Here is an 18873-nt window from a genome sequence, read left to right as displayed (position 1 = left end):
GTAGAACTCCTGTGAATGATATCTGATTTTATTCCATAACGAATGTTTGGAATACAAACTGAATAGAGAAAAGTATCTTCTGTATAACTCAGTGTTCATATAAAAGTATTCGTTTCGGAAGAATTTTTTATTTCGTGTAATTCAATGTTTATATGAAAGTAGCTGTATCAGGAGGGCTTTCTTCCAGTTTCTGTCTGAAAGTTTCTTCTTTTTCTTCATGGATCTACCATCCATGTATAAAGTTACTTATTTTCAAATTGATTACTTCCTTCCTTTCTTTGGAAGATTACCACATTTTTTGTATCACGATGGAGTAGTAGAAAGCCAAAACTTTCTTTCCCAAAAACATGTATGATATTTCACTATCTACATATGTAGTTGTTGAAATTCCACCTGTCTGTGATTCTTCATTTCGCATTATTCAGAAAATAATCCAATTACTCTCGATACTGACTACGGCATCGAACTATTAGTACGACGTGGGACGTCACGCTAGAATTAGAAATCAAGTTCAGCTAAAAATCATGAAATCATCCAAATACTACAAAGACAAGTTGTCGACTTACTTGGTTCGCATTCCGGGGCTTGTATAGACATGAAGCCATCATGATAACGAGGCTTATAATTCATACCTTGGCCTGTAACTCTCATTTTCACGATGTTTCCATACATCTACTAAAAAATTTATTCATACGGTATGAAACCTGTATTAAAACAACTAATAATATGGATGTGTAGATCTGGGAAACATTTATTTGTGGAATACAGTTGTAAACAGTTTACATATTAAATTTGATGCAGCCAGTAGATAAGCCTCAAGAAATACAATAGAAAGACGTTCTTCAGCGAAACAACTCATTTTATGTTAATTTTCAAGTGATATATCTCCCAATCTCTGTTTTCTTTGCTCGTACCAGAAGTCATTAGCAGGTCGGATCATCATCCTCGTTTTGGGATGATCATATCGATCATCTTTGAATGTTCTCCAGTACAATCCTTCATTTTTCTTAGGAATGAAAGTGTTATTCAGGAAGGCACCGTTTAAGCTACTATGGAAGCCATTTTTGTACCACCAACCACCCTCTGAAAGAAAACAATATTAGACGGTTTAGTGATCCCATCATTTCAGGTAGAAAGATGATATCATTCAGAAATTCAGTAATTTCATCTGTGTTTCAATGATTTTACTTCTGAAAGAACTGTTGTGCCAAAGGGAACCGTTGTTGGTTCAGCAGTTTTCACCTCATATATCGAAAGTTTTATTTATGGAATATTGACACTATAGGAGCAGCAATCAGTTTTGCAGATGATACCGTTATTTATTTCCAGGGAAATACATTGAAAAATGTTCCTCAATGTAGCAAGACATTGAGTTGTTTGACAACATTTCTATAGATGACGATAGTGCTGCCATAATAAAATTGAAGAAAATAGCTCTTCTGATGCCATTTTCTATAAAAATGGATACATGTGTTATATTGTTGAAAAGAGGATTTCTAATCTGAAGGAATGATCAAAAAATATATAGGGCTGTATTTAAAATTCTGTATAGATTTTTGAGTGTATAATCATAGAAAATATCGGCTTCGAAAATTCATATCTTATTTTCGAATTTAAAATTTCCTACCTCATCAACAACTGAATGGTGCCGTGTACAATGATTTTGTTGTCACACGTGATCTTTTATAATATACCGATTGAATTTCAAATAATTGGTATACACCGAAATATAAATTCTAGTAACGTTATTAATATACTATTAATCTCATATATTTGGAAATACTGACAGAAATGTTCACTAATGAATTGGTAACCCTGCTGCAACTGAATGAATATTATTATAAACATTTCAATTTTGTATATTGCATCTATTGAGTAGCCAAATATTTCTCGTACTCCTACAGCTTATGTGACTAACATGTTTACTCGTTAATGTTACATGTGAATTTGTATTGTTTTATTGAAATGGCAGATTACTTTCTCAACGAAATTTTTTAATTTTCTCCCCCTCTATTTTTACAAATAAATTATGGGGTACATATTTAATTCTACTCCTTTCTATACCGTTGTTATTGTTTCTATGTGGATCATATAGTACGGACCTGAGAAGTTTCACCCCTTCTAAGTTCTGCAAGGAACAAGATATCAAGCTCGTACAAAATTTAGTAAAATTTTATCGCTTCTAGTACTTTTTACCAAGAAAGAAAATAGAGTTGCATAACTTATCGCTGAGAGAACGATGAATGGAAAGGGGATCCTATGATACTTGATAGGGTTTTCATATCTCTATTCACCACTATTTTGTATTTTGAAATTGAATGGACTCTTTCCAAGTTATTGCTTCATATTCGTCTCAGAAATCTGCAGAGGGTAATTCAGGTAATTCAAATGAATGTTCAGAAGGTATACAATAACAAAGTCTGTTCATAAATTCATTCCTCACATCATGATATGTTTCTGGCTAATTTTGTTGCAAACATCTCTTTTTCTATTCTCGAATTCTGAAATAAACCGTTGTTGTATATCGTACACATATTATATTTCATTAGTTCGGACTTTCATTGTCTAATATGCTATGAATTGATTTGAAATGTAACATTGTAATATGTAACATGTTGTAACAAATTGAAAAATAAATTACCTGAAAAAATTATAATTATATTAAGCAAAACAATGAAATAAAATACAAGCAACAACCGAAAAGATGAAAAAAAGAACGATTAACATGACATGAAAATTAAAAAATTATTAACAAGAAATGAAAATTAAAAATCATAAGATTCCAAACCAAGTTACTTCACGAAGTTTCAATTGTTAGTATCCGCGATCGTCTTCGGATGATAACAGTTATCACCCGAAGACGATTGTGGATACTAACAATCAAAACGTCGTGAAGTACCTTGGTTTGGAATTATTAATTTTTTAATTTTCATCTCGTGTCAATAGTTCTTTTTTTTTAATTTTTTTGGTTGTTGCTTGTATTTTATTTCAATGTAATTTCAGTTTTTTTGCTTGATATATGTGTTATTTTTTCAGCTATTCTCTTTTTTACTTTGTTACAAATTTTTTCAGAGATTTCAAATCAATGTATATCATAGTAGACAATGGAAGTCCGAAATAATGAAATGCACAACGAAACTTGATCAACCACCTTCAAATAAAGTTATGTTACTATCCACACCGAAAACATATAGAGGTGTTATAACAGATGATCTAGTGAGTCAATCCAAGAGACCAAATGATCTAATTTTACGACGGATGTCATACACTTATGATATTCATCGAGGTTTGCATATTTTTGAAACGAATATTAACTACTAATTATTCCGGAACGACTGATAAATGAAGAGTGTTGGATAATGTTTCAACTTTTGTTTTATTCAGTGTAGTTATTTGAGTATTCATAACACTGCAAAATTTCTGGGTGATTCGTGAAGTAGCTAAATCTGGTAAAAAGTGTACATTTCAAAGGATATCATTCCTTTTGAATTTGTACAGTAGAGAAATTATCTATATGAAATTTCTTCTGTGAGAACTTCGAAAATTCAAGAAGTGAAACTTTATCGAGTAGTGAGATGAGCTGCATTAGATCAGTTTATGTTCGAACGTACTATTATTCCAACATCCATACCTACCCTTCATTATATGTGAAAGAAGAGTCGCAAATTTATTCTACACAATACGTTAGGTAAGAATTCGTATCAATAATAACAAACTTCTTTTGGAGTTGAGGAGCTTGTTGTTTTTCATAGTTTTTACCCAATTTATCATTTTTGACATGCTCTGTTGTTTGTCAGAAAGGCGTCCTAGTGAAATGGATATAATTTTCGTAAATAAACTTTTGATATCCAAATTTCGAGGCAACATCGAAAACAAAAAATATTTGTTTGTTACTCAATTAAACCACATAATAGGTTACTATTTTCATTTTATGTAACTGGATATTGTTGTCTGAATGAAATGAAGTTAATTAAATAATGTAGACAACTTGGTTGAGAACACATTTTCGGGCAATAAAGCCTTCAAAATTTAAATGCTGATAACTTTCAACTATAATTTCAATATTCCCACCTTTCTACTAGATGTATCAACATAATGCACCTTCAAACTATTCGTGAAAATTTTTTTCATTGGGAGCAAAGCATATCGAAACAATAATGGTATTTTGAAAAAAGCTCCTTCGCCAAAAATTTGAAGAATCTTTCAGAAATCATATCAGAGTTCAGATCATGGAATGCTCTTGATGAATACAAAATGTGAAAATCTGATTCTCATTAACTGGGCTTAATTGAAAATGTGTTATTTCAAGAGATATAAAATCGTATAAATTGTCAAATTATTAGCAGTTTTCATTGATTTCATATTTTTCTGATAAAAAGTGTTCTAATATTTCTTCTGGTAAAGCCAGGAAGGCGTAAACTCTTCCTTCAAACAGTTTTTGAATCTATTTTGAACAGTTCATACAACAAATAGCATGACAATGCTAATAGATTTATTCTTTTGATTCTCCAAATAGCACCACCAGAAATCAGGAAAAATGATAAACATAGAAGTACGTTGATTGGACATACATTTTTTTGTTCATCATGAACGAGACGATGAATGAGAATCACTAACATTTGTCTTCACCTCTTGAAGAATTCCTTTCCAGTTGTGAAATTCAATTTGAATTCAACTGAAGATTTAGAAAAATCCCGTACGTTACGTTACAATATGTCCACAACGGAGGAAATTATCAATCTTGTTGAGCAATGATTGATAACAAAGAGTACGAAGTATCTGCGCTAGGTGTGAATGAAGTTACCAAAACATGAAAGTACATGGACATTGGACATCTTAAACCTCGAAACTCAATTATTGTACCAGCTACACTACTGGTACTCACCCATTCACTCAAAACAAAACTGTTTGAGTGTTCCTGTATAATATAGAAACATTTCGATTATACGAGTAGTATAGTGAAATATTACGGTGATGATATTCAGAAAGATGTTCAACATGTTCAACTGTGAAGCTTTCAATGTTTTTGTGTTAAACCTATGACACTCATGTGATATTCTCAAACTGAATTTATTTTTGTTGTACTTTCGAGTTATTTATTTTCAATCTGAATTTTTTCAACACAGAACGTGAGTAATATATTTTACTTTTTTGTTTTTGTTGAAAAATAGTTATGTCTGATAGCTGTTTTACTTATAACCTCATATAAGGTTTGAAATGATTATCTATTTAGTATGTGAATGATCGGTTTCTCATAGTTGTTATATTCAATTATTGCCCTGTTGAATGAACAGAATTAGTATCATCATCTAGGAGGTTAAACTGTATTTGCTGTGAAATACTCAAATATCGTTGATACTCACTGCACTTTTCTGGCCAATTATAATTCTTTTCGGGATGAAATATATTATCTTTAGTTCTGAATACGCTCTCCAGATGAAAAGATAAGGAGTCTCCAGCACTACCGACGTAATGTTTAAGTTCAGATAGTCGATATCCATTATCTTCTCCATCAACTTTGAATGTTTTGTAGTTGGCATAAACAGTTTTTCCATCTTTTCCGGTGATTTCTATTAACAATTCGTTAACTTCAGAACCTGAAAGAAACAACAGTGAGACAAAATTCCATGACGTTTTCACGGGGGATTTAGAGTACTTTTCAGTAAGGATTGTGGAATCTCCTGGTTCATAATAAACGAAAGCTTATTGTTGATGAATATATTTACGTTTGTGTGTGATTTCTCAACGAAATGTGATATTATTGATCGATATTATCCAAATGGAGAAGAGATACTTCAGTTGTTTCGAAGAAACCGCACTTTTTCCACTTGTTCACTCATCGCTTGTTTTGAATTACATTCTGAATTGATCTCAGAATTGATTTTTTTCTGAATATGTTAGGACAAACATTGCGGTATATTCTTTGGTGCTCTCTCATACTTTTCTGGCCTATTCAAGAAGCTCAACCGTTGCTTAGTACACTCGCTGCGCTGAGTTACAGCACATCGCTGGCCAGTACCATTCTCTATCTATTCAAGTAAGTCTGATGCAGATAACTTGCCTGTTCAATTCTGATATAACCAGCCTGAACATATGTTTCTATTCGCAGTTCCTTCACGCCCCCTTACGACACTGAGAAATGATCCTCTGGCAGACTATAACATCCAGAAGGCTACAAGTTAATATGTCCAGTGGGGTCCAATGACTAATGAACAGAAGAAGAATATATTAATGGAAGAATTGAGAACAATAATTGGGCAGCCAGTATTTCTACGTGAACAAGTGGTTGTCTCCCTGTAGTTATCTGAATGCGACAGATTACATGAGCTTTTTTTTGTGTTTCCACTAAGTGCCCCCTCATCTATTTTATGGTTTGAAAGGATCGAATAACATGAAAGGAAACCAGCACTTCTACGTGAACAACCAGTGGTTTGCTCCTCAGAATGACCTAGGTGTGATGGATCAAGACCCCAGTAGTACATTTTTTTTTCGAGTTTGAAACGATCAAAAACCATTTTGACCAGTGGTTTCCTACCCGAAGTTATATCGAGTTACTTACATCCTTGTTCATCTAGTAGAAGCCTTTCCATCTCCTATGTAGTTTGTAAAACATTTCAACTCTATTCCTGTGGTTCTATTGCTAATTCTTATCTTATTCGGTGACTGGTAATCATCTACCATGATTCAAGTACTCATAATAAAGCCCTTTTGTTATTGGTTGTTATTTCGGTGATATGTGTCTTTTGTTGGAAAGGTGACTCATGGCGTCGTAAATAACTCTCGAACTAGAGCTTGGGCATCTATAATGCTCCTGGGTTATCAGAACTGTTCATATGACTTGACCTCTTTAATGAGACTCCAAAGTCTTCATATTGGCTCCTTTATATAAGATCATTGCTTTTGGTTTCTTGTTTCTTATTTCCGTTTTTCCTTTCCTAAGCTTCGCATCTACATATCACGTATAGTGCGGTTTTTTCTCACTTCTGGCAGAACCAGAATTGAGTTTTTTCTGTCAGGCCCATAATGCTCATGTGTTTCATGTACCGTTAGTAGACTCACCACCAACCTTGCAATCTTGCGATTGTAGTTTAGCAGGTCTCCCGCGAATTTGGAAGAGAGTTCCTATATGAACTATTTTGCCTGGCCCATTTCTGGACGCTTGTTCCACCAATTTAGCGATTTGCTTTGCACCCACGAATTGAAAGATGAATTTGTGCTGGTATTTGTCAGCCCACAGAAGGGTTTTGAATTTATCATAGCCTTGGATGCACCTTGATGGGTTGAAGCATGTGCCTCCTCATTGCACTTGTGTGCTTCGTGTCCGTTTATCCAGGCTGGCGTAACATTATTGTGGAAACTTAGTTCATTGAGTGTGTTAATACAGCTCCCTACAAGTTGCGAAAATACTTAGTAGGAGCTGAAAAATCTATCGGGTGACTGTTAGGTCAAAAAATTTAATTTTTCAAGTCAACATGTATCAGCCACCCAAACATAAAACTGCAATAATAAATAAGTTAATCATATGCGTAGACAATGTCGTTCACCAACAGCGTTGTCATTACTCTAATTCTCAACATCTTCATGTCTACAAATAAAGCTATCGAGCTGGTCGTAATGGGATAAGGGCTATGCTTAGTCTCAAAAATATTGGTTGGATTAGTGAGTGTCTGATTCGTGAAAAACATCGAAATAATCTAATTAATACCAGAAAAATTGATTAAAAACATGAACAAACCTGTTAATGCATGTATATTCTCAAGTCCAATCCAAAACTCTCCTAGTAAAGTTCCGAAACCAAACTTATATTCACGCCAACCCAAATCAAAATCTTGTGAACCATCATATCGTTTTTGAATATGTGTCCAGCCGCCTCCATCCAATTTCAAATCACATAAAACCCAAAATGGCTCAGATGCTGCATTTGGTTTTATTAGATAAGTTCCACTTTTTGAAGAATCTGTAAAAAAGTATCAGTTTTGAGCCATGATAATATTAAGCTCTCTAGGATCTCAGAGTTTTTGTTTTAACTAGTATTGGAAATGCATAGTATTTGCAACCATACTAGTTTATATTTGATGACGCCCAGTTAGACATGATTCGATAAATACAGCGATTTGAGTTTTGAAAATTTGGAATGAGATAACGATATATTCATTTCATCTTCACTTTTATCTTCAAGTGATGAAGTAGAAAACAATTATATTATTTCAAAAACAACCCGAATAATTGGTGGTTGATTGATTTTCTCCCAATTCTCAAGTGATTTTTTGGACTCTGGTTGCATTTAGCTATGTTGCAGTAAAAGCTGCAGAGACTTGCGCCTCCAAACCAATGACAGGTTTGAAAGTGAGCTCTTGAGAAAAGTACCACTTGCTTTGAAAGAAAGTTACTTATAAATGTTGAATTTTCGTACAGACTTACACTCGTGAGTGGTGAGTAATCTGTTATTATATCTGTATTTCTGTAAATCTTTAATTATTATGAAAATGAAGCAGTTATGCACGTTATCCATTGGTGAATTGATGTGCCAGTTTAAAATTTGCAATATTGAATAAAACAAAACGGCGAACTATAAAACGGAGCATATCTCTCCAAGCTGATAAAGCTTTCCATTCTCTTGCGCTAGTGTGGACGCTCAGCTCCTTTTCTAGGCAATTACCAACTTTCGAAACTTACTTAGGAGTAACGTTTTAGGATCTTCGCTACTTATCAATCTAGACTTTAAATGAGATCACATGAATCATCTGAAATAAAAGCTGATCTGTTTGGAACTAGAAACAGAATAGAATATTTTGAAGATGCTAAGTTGAATTTGTCTATTTCTAGTCATGTGTGTCGAAATAACCAATGAAACCATCATTACACTGATAACTACCCATGGATAGTTTTCACGGGTTGTTATCACTTATGTCATGACATTGCTAAGCAACCAACACAATAAAGTTGTTTGACATTTCAGTAATTCAATTTATTTCGAAAATGTCACTTCCTCGCTTTGGTGCTATGCAGTAACCGAGGCAAATACAGCAAGATCAACGGAATATCATTATACGAATTGTTCTTTTAATAACTGTGTGTTCAATAAATAATTTTTTTCGAATTGCAAAACATTTTCTCACCGAATATCCCTCGAACATTGATAAATAACTCATAATTTTATCACAACTTCCTCAAGCACGTTATTTTAGGTAACATCCCTCCGCCTTCGGCGTCGGGATGTTACCAAATAACGTGCTTTCGAAAACTGTGATAAAATCATTTCGTTAGTTATCAATGTCCTTGGGATATTATAGCTGAAAATTTTTTGCCAAAAAAATTATCCTATCAAATTTGTCTATTTCTAGTCATGTGTGTTGAAATAACCAATGAAACCATCATTACACTGATAACTACTCATGGATAGTTTTCATGGGTAGTTATCACTTATGTCATGACATTGCTAAGCAATCAACACAATAAAGTTGTTTGACATTTCAGTAATTCAATTTATTTCGAAAATGTCACTTCCTCGCTTTGGTGTTCAAAATGATGAGGCAATTGACAAAATCATTGAAGAAAATACACCAAAAATACTGTCAATAGTAAAAAATACACTTGGAAAATATTTATGGAGTTTTGTGACGCCAGAAAATATGAATTGGATGGAAATCGTACTCGAAGAGCTTGCATTAATACTCAAGGATTGGGCGATTAATATGAGAAAAAAGGATAGCACAGAGTTTAAGGAGGCTACTGTTAAAACCGTATGGAATATAACAAGCAAATTATTACAAGAAAAGTATTACAAGGAGTATAATATCATGCTAGACCCCTTTAAAAGTGTTGCATTCAAACAAGCGCGGAATGCACGCGACGCAGCACGAAGAAATTTACAAACAGATCCCACTAAACGCAAAACAAGCTCAGTACCATTAACTTCAAATGAAATGAGTAAAATTATAAACTTTTGGGATGAAAATACCCCTATAGGACTCCTACGCAAATTTTATCACATAGCAGCGGTGGAATTGGCTTGGAGAGGTGGTGAAGGTGCTGCTTGCTTAGTTGATTATTTTCATATCGAAAAGGACAACAATGGATCTCCAACTAATAGGATAGAATATAATCCAATTTTCAGTAAAACCTGCCAAGGGGGTTCAAAGAACTGCGCCTCTAGCAAATGGTTAGTTCAAAATAGTGATAACAATGCTTGTCCTGTCAGATTATTCATTAAATTATGGACGGATGGACGAAATCTTCTGCTGAAGCAATTAGCTTGGATACGAAACAGAGGAAAATAACCAATCACTAATAGAGCAACTGCAGTCAGTCAACTAGCTAAGAGTGGAGTTCAAGAACAGCAATTGTTGAAAATTACTGGGCACAATAATGGAAATTCCATGAAGCCTTATTTGAATATTGATCAGGAACATCATAACCAAATAACCAATAGTATGCGTGGAAACACCTATGCAGTAACCGAGGCAAATACAGCAAGATCAACGGAATATCATTATACGAATTGTTCTTTTAATAACTGTGTGTTCAATAAATGATTTTGTTCGAATTGCAAAAAATTTTCTCACCGAATATCCCTCGAACATTGATAAATAACTCATAATTTTATCACAACTTCCTCAAGCACGTTATTTTAGGTAACATCCCACCGCCTTCGGCGTCGGGATGTTACCAAATAACGTGCTTTCGAAAACTGTGATAAAATTATTTCGTTAGTTATCAATGTCCTTGGGATATTATAGCTGATAATGAAGTTTGTTTCCAAATTCATTTTTCTCACAATATCTCACATCATGAAATGATTCTGGTTCAATTTTTTCAGGGTCACTTCATCCGGTTTGGATATTTGTTATCCAATAACTTTCAAACCCGACTGTCATAATGAAGATATAACTGATCTTGTTGAAACGTTATATCAGTTGAAAATTCATTTATCGGTCTGACAATTATCCAAAGTGCTAGACAGGCAGAAGTTGTCCTCCAGATATACCTATTGAATTGCCTGATATGACGCCTGCAGATATTTTTGAGAGAATACGTGACAGCTGAGTTGTGACATCCACGGTTTATTTCTTAACGCGTGGATAGAAAAAAAGTGCCTACAACGAAATCATTTCAGAAACATATAATATAATAAATCATTTTGAAAACAGACCTCATCATCCCCAGAAAGTGAACGGTGATTATTGTGATTTTTTTAAAAATGATCAAATGATGATATTCATCGTTTATTTGCTCATTCTCGTGGGTAGAATAAAGGTTCACTTCAGAAACTCATAATGTAATACATAATTTAGTAAACAGACCTTATCATCCTCAGGAAGCGATTTTTATGAAAATAATGATATTTATCGTTTATTTGCTCCTGCAACGAAATCACTTGAGAAACATATTATGATGTAATAAACAATTTTTTAAACAGACCTCATTATCCTCAAAAATGGCTGTTGTGATTTACAAAAATGAAAGAGTGTTGGATAGATAATTGAAATACCTATCAAATGAGATATCACAAGAACCCACAAGAACTTTTTCCTATTCGAAAAAAATTGGTAACACCCTGTCGACGACAAGTGATGCAACTTATCAAAAAGTACTTGAAATGATGACTTCTAACAGAAATTCTATTCAACATTGATATTATATAGAAACAAAAGTTGAATGAGTGGGACATTTTACAACCGCGCTGTGAGAAAGAAGAGACAAATTATAGCTGTCCATTGATCTGAGATTCAACGTAATACATTTCAGATTCTATTTGGATACCTGTGTGTATTTTTGAAAAATGAACTTCCTAGAAGTGTTTTCTGAAAGAATGAAATATATGGCGATTCTAACGAGCTCCAGTTTCGTGGGGTTTAGAATAGTTTTGCAGTGACTGTGAATCTCCATGAATCACTCAATTTTCAATCAAATTCAAGAATAGTTGAAATTTGTGAAGTTTGAAAACATTGTGGAATTGGCCGCGGTGGCAGTGTGCCCGACTCACGATCGGAAGACCGTGGGTTCGATTCCTGCCTCGACCAGATATTTTTCTCTAGAGAATTTATCTGGTTGAAGCTGGGATGATGAATTCTCTAGAGAATTTATCTGGTTGAAGCTGGGATGATTCTGCAATCGTGTTAGGAATCACACGTTGAAAGGTAAGACCTCGTTAGTCCTTAGCTCGCACAAGTTGTCGTTCGTATGGGGGCGATAGCTGATTAACGGATTTAAACAGATTTCCAAATGAAGATGATTGTTACCATTCTTCATAACGTCTTGACAGTTCTTCGGGATTTTCTGTGGTTGTTCATATTCGCAGGAAAGTTGGCAAATTTTAGGTTTGTCGACTCCTACCAAAATTTCACATAGTGGACGATTCTGACATGCCAAACTTGAAGACTCACAGGATCTGAAACAAATTCTTGATTTGTATCTTGAATTCAATGAAAGGTTATTAGTGGTAATAATCGAAAAATTATCACACTATGAACTTTATTCAAGAGGAGTTCCACTACACAGTTGCTTCTTCAGATGAACTGGAACGTTAAACAATTTCAGAAAGCATTCTATACAAATTGAGCAGTTTTTTGTCATCCCATTTTTCCAAATATAACGGCATTATTGAACCTAGTAGATATATGGATTATTATAGGTAATGTTATGAATCATTCATAAGACTACTGAAAACATATTTTACTTTCTAAATTGCAATTTCTCGAAAGAAAATATAGCAAATTCACCTACAGACAATCTATATACAACTATGTCGTTATTACCTGAGCTGGTAGTAGAACAGAAACCAAAACATTTCCAAACTACAAAAAATATATACCTGAAATGTAATGACATATTTTCACCAAGTGAATATATGGATTGTAGTTATCATAGATAATTTCATTCAAAAGATTGTTGAAAAAATTATATTTTCCTGAATTTGTAATCTATCGAAAGCCATTACTAAACAAACATTTGCAAGTCCATCTACAGGCAGTTAACAAACTATGTCATTATTAACCGAGCTGACCATAAAACCATCAGCTTCACAGTCTTCACTACAATAATCTTCCGCAACTTCTCAACCAACTCTGATTCCTCAATCATATAAACGACAATCTTCAACTTCTCATGAGAATGTTGAAATTTCGAACTTGAAGAAGTGAGTACTTATTAAAAGTAATTAGTTTTTGAGTAAACATCTAAAACATATTGTTATACTTTAACGTAAGTACAATCCATTAATAATTTTCAGATGTTCTTGAGCGATTTATAAATATCTCAACGAAATTACGATTGAAGGTCTCAGTGAAGGCAAAACTACTCGAATTGGATTAAAATTGTTGATAGTAAGTACTAACTATGACTAGGAATCGCACGTTGAAATGTGAGACCTTGTTAATCCTCAGCTCCACATGTTTGGACTTTCTAAGGTTGTCGTTCGTAGGGGGCGATGCTAGTTAACGGAAAAACAGATTTTCATGCTGGAAAAGGTAAAACAGAGAGATTCATAACCAAAAAGCAATTCCGTAATTTAATTAAGTTTTTCGGAGAAAAACTGGTGAATATCATCACGTGATGAATGGGTTATTGATTTTTTTATAGTTTGTATTGTGGAATAAGATGGCTGAAAATTTCAGAGATTTGTAGGGCTGTAACTCTGGAAATAAGGAAGATCACTGCTTTTATTATTTTGGATTCGTAATCCGCACGTCAAAATACGTAAGTAAATTCAACTTGTTTTTGTCAGTATTGACGGTCTCAATCGAAAGATACTCAGCCCAAGAAAAATAATTTTTGAAATGACAGACCGCCCTCATTAGTGACAGTACCGAAGAAAGAAGAGTGACTTGAATTCAGTTATGTATGGTGAATACAAAAACAAATGATCACAATAAGATCTGAGACGTTGCAGGTATTCTTTGATTTCTAAAAAATTTAAAAAAAAACAAGAAGAAGAGAATATACTGAAACTTTCAGAAAAAGTGTTTTTATTAATTTCGAAAGTAGTCAAAAACAAACTCAGGCCAAAGTATCAACAAGAGCTCCAAAAATCTTCTTGAATTGTGGATGTACTAAGTAAAATTGTATTATTCCGTTGATCAACAGAAAATAATACAAAGGTCCATTGGAATACTTAATGTCGGAAGTCTAACAGTGAATTGAAAACAAACTATCAACATCTCTCATAATAGCCTATCCACATATTAATAATGATAATAATAATAATAATGTTTATTTAACAATAAGAAAATAACAAAAAACAATTGAACATTAGTAGGAGATTTGAGCCGGTTCTAAGCCTCCCCCCACCACTATGACGTATTAACTGCTTTTTTTTTCGTTGTTGTTTAGTGAAGTCAAGGCGATGTGAGCTTGAAGTGTCTGGTTCATGGATCGTTCAGGATTTTTTTTCATAAGAAATTTTGTGTGTGTGTGTGTGAGAGAGAGAATGCACTTTACAGGATTTCATCATGAGCTTGTCTATGTACAAACATACGTCTGCATACTTCGAAGATCCTTCAAGTAATGAATGCTCCATCGGTGTGAGGCCACCAAGTTAGTAGTGGTGTGACTTCACAGCAGCAGCAACCGTTCAACGGTAAGAGAGCAAGATGTTCACTACACGAGGTGTGGCTGAGTAATGCGTATTCATCGGTATGCCCTCACCTCTCTCGAAGTGGAGAAGGCTGTGACGTAACGCATCGCTCTAGCCTCGCTATCGATGGTGACACGCAGGTGGCCGAGGACTGTGCTAAGGTCTGCCCTCTCCGAGAGCACAGATGCCGATACGAATAGGCGTTCGTATCGGCATCTGTTATCGCATCCAGTTGGGAGGTGGGTTTGACTGTGACGTCAGGCATCTCTAGTGGGTAGCAACTAGCAATGTGAACCTTTCATGCTTTCATGGTGGGGGTGACTCGCGCTATTGAACATAAAAGAAATGACTAGCACACTATGAAATCAGTAGACGAATATATCTGCAGCAGTAAGCAATTGGTAGAGAGTTATTCAGTTCGTAATAGAAGGAAGACGGTGAGTGTATTTTTCTGTTGGAAATTGGTTATATTTTCATACATATTTTCATCATGTCCGTTTCAAAAGTAGACTTAAATATAATCAATAATTTGATTGTACAGGAGGTTGAAAAACTAGAGCAAAAGGCTTTATCATCATTACCAATTGATGAAATATATATAATTAAGAATATGTCAAGTTTTTCTACAAGGTTTGGAAAATCAATTTTATTAACTTTGGAAGATGTGAGCAATGATAAATTATTTAAAATATGGCTACCAAAACGTATTTCGTTGCAATTCAGTGATGACGATATAACTTGTATCAACTCATCGGGTGGTAAATATACGATTGTGTATTTAGGTCAGAGCCCGCAAAGTTTTGCAGGTATGAAAACGCGATCTCTAGTCAAATTCAGTATGATTGAATAATAATGGTGATTATGTATAGTGAATTTCTTTTTGTTTTGATAATATTCATATATTAGATAATTTAGATGATAATTATATGGAAATATAAACATTACTAACTTAGTTGAATACACTTACTTTATAAGTCTGTATGTTCCTGTAAATCATAAATAATGTCAAATGAAAAACTTTGTATTATTTTCATGTTTCATTTATTAAAATCCCATTATTTATAATAGAAAATGATTACAAAACAATGAATATGATATATATGAATTTGGAAAAATTACAATACATGATAAAAGTCAGTTACAAATGAAAGAAAAATAAATCGTGAAACAGTACATGATAGAGTGGAAAAATGAAATAGTATTAATAATTTAAAGAGTGTCAATATCTGCTGTGAACTGAACCATCCAATGCATTGTATGTTAAAACTGTATCATGCAAAATTAATGCATATACTTCAGTGTTGTCTGGAAACTTGGTCTTCCCTGTCTCAAACTCAATCTTTATAATCATAGTTGATGATTTTGTTGCATTCGATTGATGGGAACAATCGATGACGAATAGTGGATTCTCTCTAAATTGTCCAATGTCCAATGTCAGAGGTTCACTCATATCTTTATCATAATAACTCCGCTAAAAACTCTAAAAGCATAATAAGCAGGAGCATCAAGTTTTTTTTATCGAAATTCAAATTCCAACGCTCATATGGATAAACCTCAGAATTCAAGTATACTCGAATACTATTGATATCAGCAGTTGTGAATTTTGTAATATCCTGTGTTCTATCTTCAGATGTGGTAGTACTTTGGAATGCGATGATGACAAAACGAGGAGTTTCCAGAACGTTAGTTGTTTTGATGGCCCATATGTCTGAAGAAGTCCCACATAATGATGGAAGTTCATAGAGGTCCCACATACGATGAGCCAACTTGATTTTGGCATTCAGACCGCTTTTGTTTATTCTACTAAAAAGTTTGAGCTTGTGTTTATCATCTGGTACAATATGTCTTATTTTCTATTCGATTTTATTTATTTCTAAATCACCATCAACCTCGCCTATATATGAGTTTTTGAATGATCGAGCGATAATCAAAATCAATGTTTAGCATTCAAGATACTTTTGTTGTAATCTTCAGCAAAATCCATCAAATATTTCAGTGGTAGTTTTCCACTAAAAACATGACTGTTTGTATCCAAGATATCTTGTTTCAATTGTGAAAGTCCCCAGCCAGATGTCAATAATGTGTTAGCATGTGATTGTCCGAATGATATCATGGTTTTCATTGTAGATGTTATCCCAGGTTTTCTAACAACAGCCACTTGTTCACCACCCATTTCGTAACGAATTTCATCAAAGAGAAATGCAAATGCATTCTTCGAGAGATAGCATGTTTTCGCTACATCTTTGGGGGTGAATTTACCTTCTATGTAAATGAAGCTTTCGGCAATATCTAGTATAGCATCTTGATTATTGATTGCAATTCTAATTTCATCCGAATTCCTGAATAGTGGTGATCCGTAGGGCTTATATGTGTGCTCATGTAAACTTATGAGAGAATGATCGAGCACTGGTTCATCGAATATATTCAACTTTTCACTGTTTGTTTCGAGCACCATTCTTTTTTTCTCACTCTCAATCCAATCGATTTCAAAAATTCAGGATCACTCACAGACAGAGCGTTATGTGCTAACTGTTTAGCATACACTTGTGGAATGACTTTTTTTTATGCACACTTTTCTTTTTATGCACACTTTTCTTTTTGATAGTACAGCTCGTTTTGGTTTGGGATTGTTCAATACGATTTTGTCTATTGTGAATGAAACCCATAACAATAGTTATTCGATTTTATTCAATTCCAAAATAATGAAAATCTCTTCTTCACTTCCAAAATCGATAAAGTTATTTTTTTCATCCAAAATACGCACTGTAATGTTGTGAATCAATTGACGACCTTCTGGACTGACAGGCATATACATTATACTGTGTGGTTCTTCAGTAGGATTGTATCCAGGTTCGACATCAATATCGAATGAGAAAAGAATGTGGGATTCTTTACCATTCATATATGATCCAGATATTATATTGCAATCTAAGCGGATAAGTCTCAAAGTTGTAATGTTTATTGGTAATGAGGATTCATATATCTGATTTGGTGGAAATATGTCATGAGCGAACCCCATCATTTCTGCTATAGAATTTGGATGTGTCAGGTCAATTTCATATTTGGATCGCATTTCACATTTGAATGTTTTATTATTGTCGTGTGGATAGAAAATATCATCTGCAACGATATCAATTGGTTTTTTATCATGAAACAATCTGAACATGATATGTTTCTGTATGACGGCATTGATCTCTTCTATTTCGTAAGCACCACATGGAATTTCAATTGTAAACTTTTGAAATATCGATGACTTGTCATTACTGATTCTGAAACTCATTAAATTATTAGCTTCAGTTATATTATTGATTGTATTGCATCCATAGAATCCTGAAAGTCCTAATCCATAACGGTTGTTCCTATCCAATTCAACTGATGGAAAAAAATCCGCACTCAAAACACTTGTCCCGACAGCTTGTAGCTCGAACTTTCGTGACATGACTGATGAATATTTTGAAACACATTTCAATTTATTGTTGTGCACAGCAACAGCACATTTGAGACAATTTACACTTTTTCGAAGGTGTTGCATTGTAATAAATATCATTTTTATTGATACCGATATTCACATCCTCTATATTACAAAAACATCACATAGATTTTCGAGGTATAGCATTAACATTTGAATCTAAATTTTCATCGGGATGGTGTTCATAACATTATCTATGTTTCATTATATCGACGTCATCTTGTAGATGTTTAGGTAACTTTTCCCAAACATATGCAGTCTCATGTGCAACACATGCAAGTATCACTTCCTTGGGCATATTTGCAAGCATCACTTTATCCATTTTTCTCAAGGTACCATATTTTAAAACATTCTAAGCGAAAACCTCATTCCCTCGATCCAATTTTGGTGTTGTATCCATTTTTTATTTGGGAAATTATTCAGAGAGAAACTGTAAGCACAAGTGACCACAGAAAACTGTATTAAATTTCTGTTGACGATCATAGTTATATTTGATTTTTATATTCGAACATTTTCGAAAGAATCGAGTCAATTCCAATGGTGGGGGTAGATCTCCAAAACTATCGAAATATGCGACTTCTTTCCCGCATTTTTTATATGCCACCCAATGTGTTCCTGGTCCACTTATTCCATCTAAATCAACAATAGCTGTCTCGTTTTGTCTTGGACCTGAAGAGGGTAATCTGTCACGCATAAAAACACCACGAAAATGTGGAATTTTCATTTTTTGTGCATAATAACTGAGATCGAGATCAGTAAGAGGCCTCTGAGGCAGAGGTTCAATTAGTTTTTTGTTTTGTTTGCGGCTTTGTATGGTTTTAAATATAGT

The 18873-nt window shown here is 33.9% G+C and overlaps 1 protein-coding gene across 1 annotated transcript in view; it reads right to left on the bottom strand.

The window, feature by feature from the left end:
- Nucleotides 1-727: 727 nt before the first annotated feature.
- Nucleotides 728-18873, bottom strand: part of LOC111507187 (microfibril-associated glycoprotein 4) — a 34465-nt gene continuing 16319 nt past the window's right edge. The window contains exons 4-7 of the mRNA XM_074174523.1: nucleotides 12243-12391; nucleotides 7736-7957; nucleotides 5364-5597; nucleotides 728-1083 (exon numbers count right to left, since the gene is read on the bottom strand). Of these exons, the coding sequence (XP_074030624.1) occupies nucleotides 866-1083; nucleotides 5364-5597; nucleotides 7736-7957; nucleotides 12243-12391 (823 nt within the window). The 3' untranslated portion in view covers nucleotides 728-865. The remainder of the gene's footprint in view (nucleotides 1084-5363; nucleotides 5598-7735; nucleotides 7958-12242; nucleotides 12392-18873) is intronic.

The sequence above is a fragment of the Leptinotarsa decemlineata genome, unplaced genomic scaffold, assembly GCF_025532065.1.
Source record: "Leptinotarsa decemlineata unplaced genomic scaffold, Ldec_3_MD MMD2_P_RNA_scaffold_12, whole genome shotgun sequence".
NCBI classification, from domain to species: domain Eukaryota; kingdom Metazoa; phylum Arthropoda; class Insecta; order Coleoptera; family Chrysomelidae; genus Leptinotarsa; species Leptinotarsa decemlineata.
Note: the sequence above shows the minus strand (reverse complement) of the source record. Positions and strands in the feature narration are given on the sequence as shown.